The sequence below is a fragment of the Morone saxatilis genome, unplaced genomic scaffold (assembly GCF_004916995.1).
Source record: "Morone saxatilis isolate NCDOM2014 unplaced genomic scaffold, NCSU_SB_2.0 Contig16, whole genome shotgun sequence".
NCBI classification, from domain to species: Eukaryota; Metazoa; Chordata; class Actinopteri; family Moronidae; genus Morone; species Morone saxatilis.
This window is the reverse complement of record NW_023339718.1, coordinates 8,726,859-8,728,473: the sequence shown is the minus strand read 5'-3', so window position 1 is coordinate 8,728,473 and position 1,615 is coordinate 8,726,859. Positions and strand designations below refer to the sequence as shown.

The 1,615-nt window shown below is 44.4% G+C and overlaps 1 protein-coding gene across 2 annotated transcripts in view; it reads right to left on the bottom strand.

Annotated features, from left to right (window-relative positions):
* emid1 (EMI domain containing 1) overlaps positions 1-1,615 on the bottom strand; it is a 53,349-nt gene that overhangs the window by 2,373 nt on the left and 49,361 nt on the right. Inside the window, exon 15 of one of the 2 annotated variants that reach the window (XM_035659057.1) lies at positions 436-526. In XM_035659057.1, coding sequence (XP_035514950.1) covers positions 436-526 — 91 coding nt within the window. Of the gene's footprint in view, positions 1-435; positions 527-729; positions 815-1,615 lie in introns of both variants that reach the window. The other variant, XM_035659058.1, reaches the window with a different exon arrangement.

Below are 1,615 nucleotides of genomic sequence, written 5' to 3'. Positions count from 1 at the left end.
ATTTTGATTTAAATGTTGCTAAATCCAACTGAGCCCCACCCACTTTAAGCCAGTGAGAAGAGCACAAGAAAATGCACAAATACAGAAATATCTCATGTGAAATAACCCAAAATGTTAAGGTTTTGTTTCACGTAGGACCACAGCTCTCCCATAGTAAGAAGCTGGATTGAGTAATCAATAGCGGCCGTTTTCAGGGCCTTTAAAGTAATATCTGCACTACAATCATGGTATCGTTACAACCAACACAATTCATACATAAGAATACATTTCTAAAATACATCTACTCTTTAGTGACTAGATCAACATTCAGCAGTTCAGACACAAGTGGTAATCAGAAAATCTAATGCTTCTAACACTCGATCAATGCTTTCTAGATGTCAAACAAAGGTCAGTGAGGGCCTGGCAGAGCTGTGGGTGAGGATGTCTCAGCGTTACCTGGCCAGATGATAGCCTCCAGCAGCGTCACCCTGCGAGCCAGAAGCTCAAGGTCTGCCTGCAATTCGTGGAACATCTGCAAGCTAATGTCCTATCAGAGAGCAGTGACAGGGGGGACTGTGTGAGGGGGGTGGAAACACCAGCCTGAGTCCTGGGGCTGCTCGCGACTGTTCCCACTCCCTGTCCCAGCAGTGAGGTACGGTGGGAGTTTGCAGCGGGGGGACTAACCCCCCCCCCACCCACCCCCCTTTGACCCCTGCCTAAAGCTGACCCTGCCTCAGGCCTCCTACTCACCATGAATACCGATCATAGTCTCAAGGATTAAAACCCTCTCGGCTAAGATCTTCAGCGCCTCTCTGATCTGATGTATTCCGTCCCCCTGTGAAGATAGATACAGCCGTCAAGGTAAGGAGCACAAGCCAAAGAACTGCTCGCCAAGATGCAAGTCATTTGTTTTTTTTTCTCAATACAGTTCAGCAGTTAGAAGGTTAAAACAGTCCACAGATCTGCCCAGCACTCTCAGACATATCTGGTCCCTGTATTTTATTCTGTAACTCCCTCATTCTCTGGCCATGCTGCTATATGAAGTCAGTCTCTGCCATGCTGGGCAGGGCAACATCAGCATGCACATTACAGACCAGCCTCATGTTGGTGACATAACACAGCTGGATTACACTCTCCCAGGGTTTAGATTTGATCATGCCATCTGCATTCCTTTTGGGTATCAAGCCAGGCAAGTATTTACAGCTCCACAGCTCTCATTCTTAACACTGTGTTCACAAAAGTGACAAACTGTTGCCTAACTGAATGAAGCCAGTGTAGATTTACAGTGAAATCTAAGTTATTTGTCTTTTTGCTATAGGATAAGGAGATGGCTTCATGAGTCATACCTTCAAAAATAATGACAAAACTAGTTTAAGTAGAAAGTAGAAGTAAAGCAGACAGAGACCATCACAAAAGAAGACATGCAGAGAGTAGCAGAAGCTTTTGGTGCCCAGGTGAGTGATTCCCACTATGAAATGCTCTGATTAGTAAGACAAACCAAGAACATACATTATGTCTATAGAAAAAAGGCAAAGTTTCACTGAGTCACATCATAAACACCACTTTGTTTCAGATTGGAAGGTTTCAGCAGCTATTGAATAAATTGTTCTACTGACTTTTGTGATCCATTTCCTGT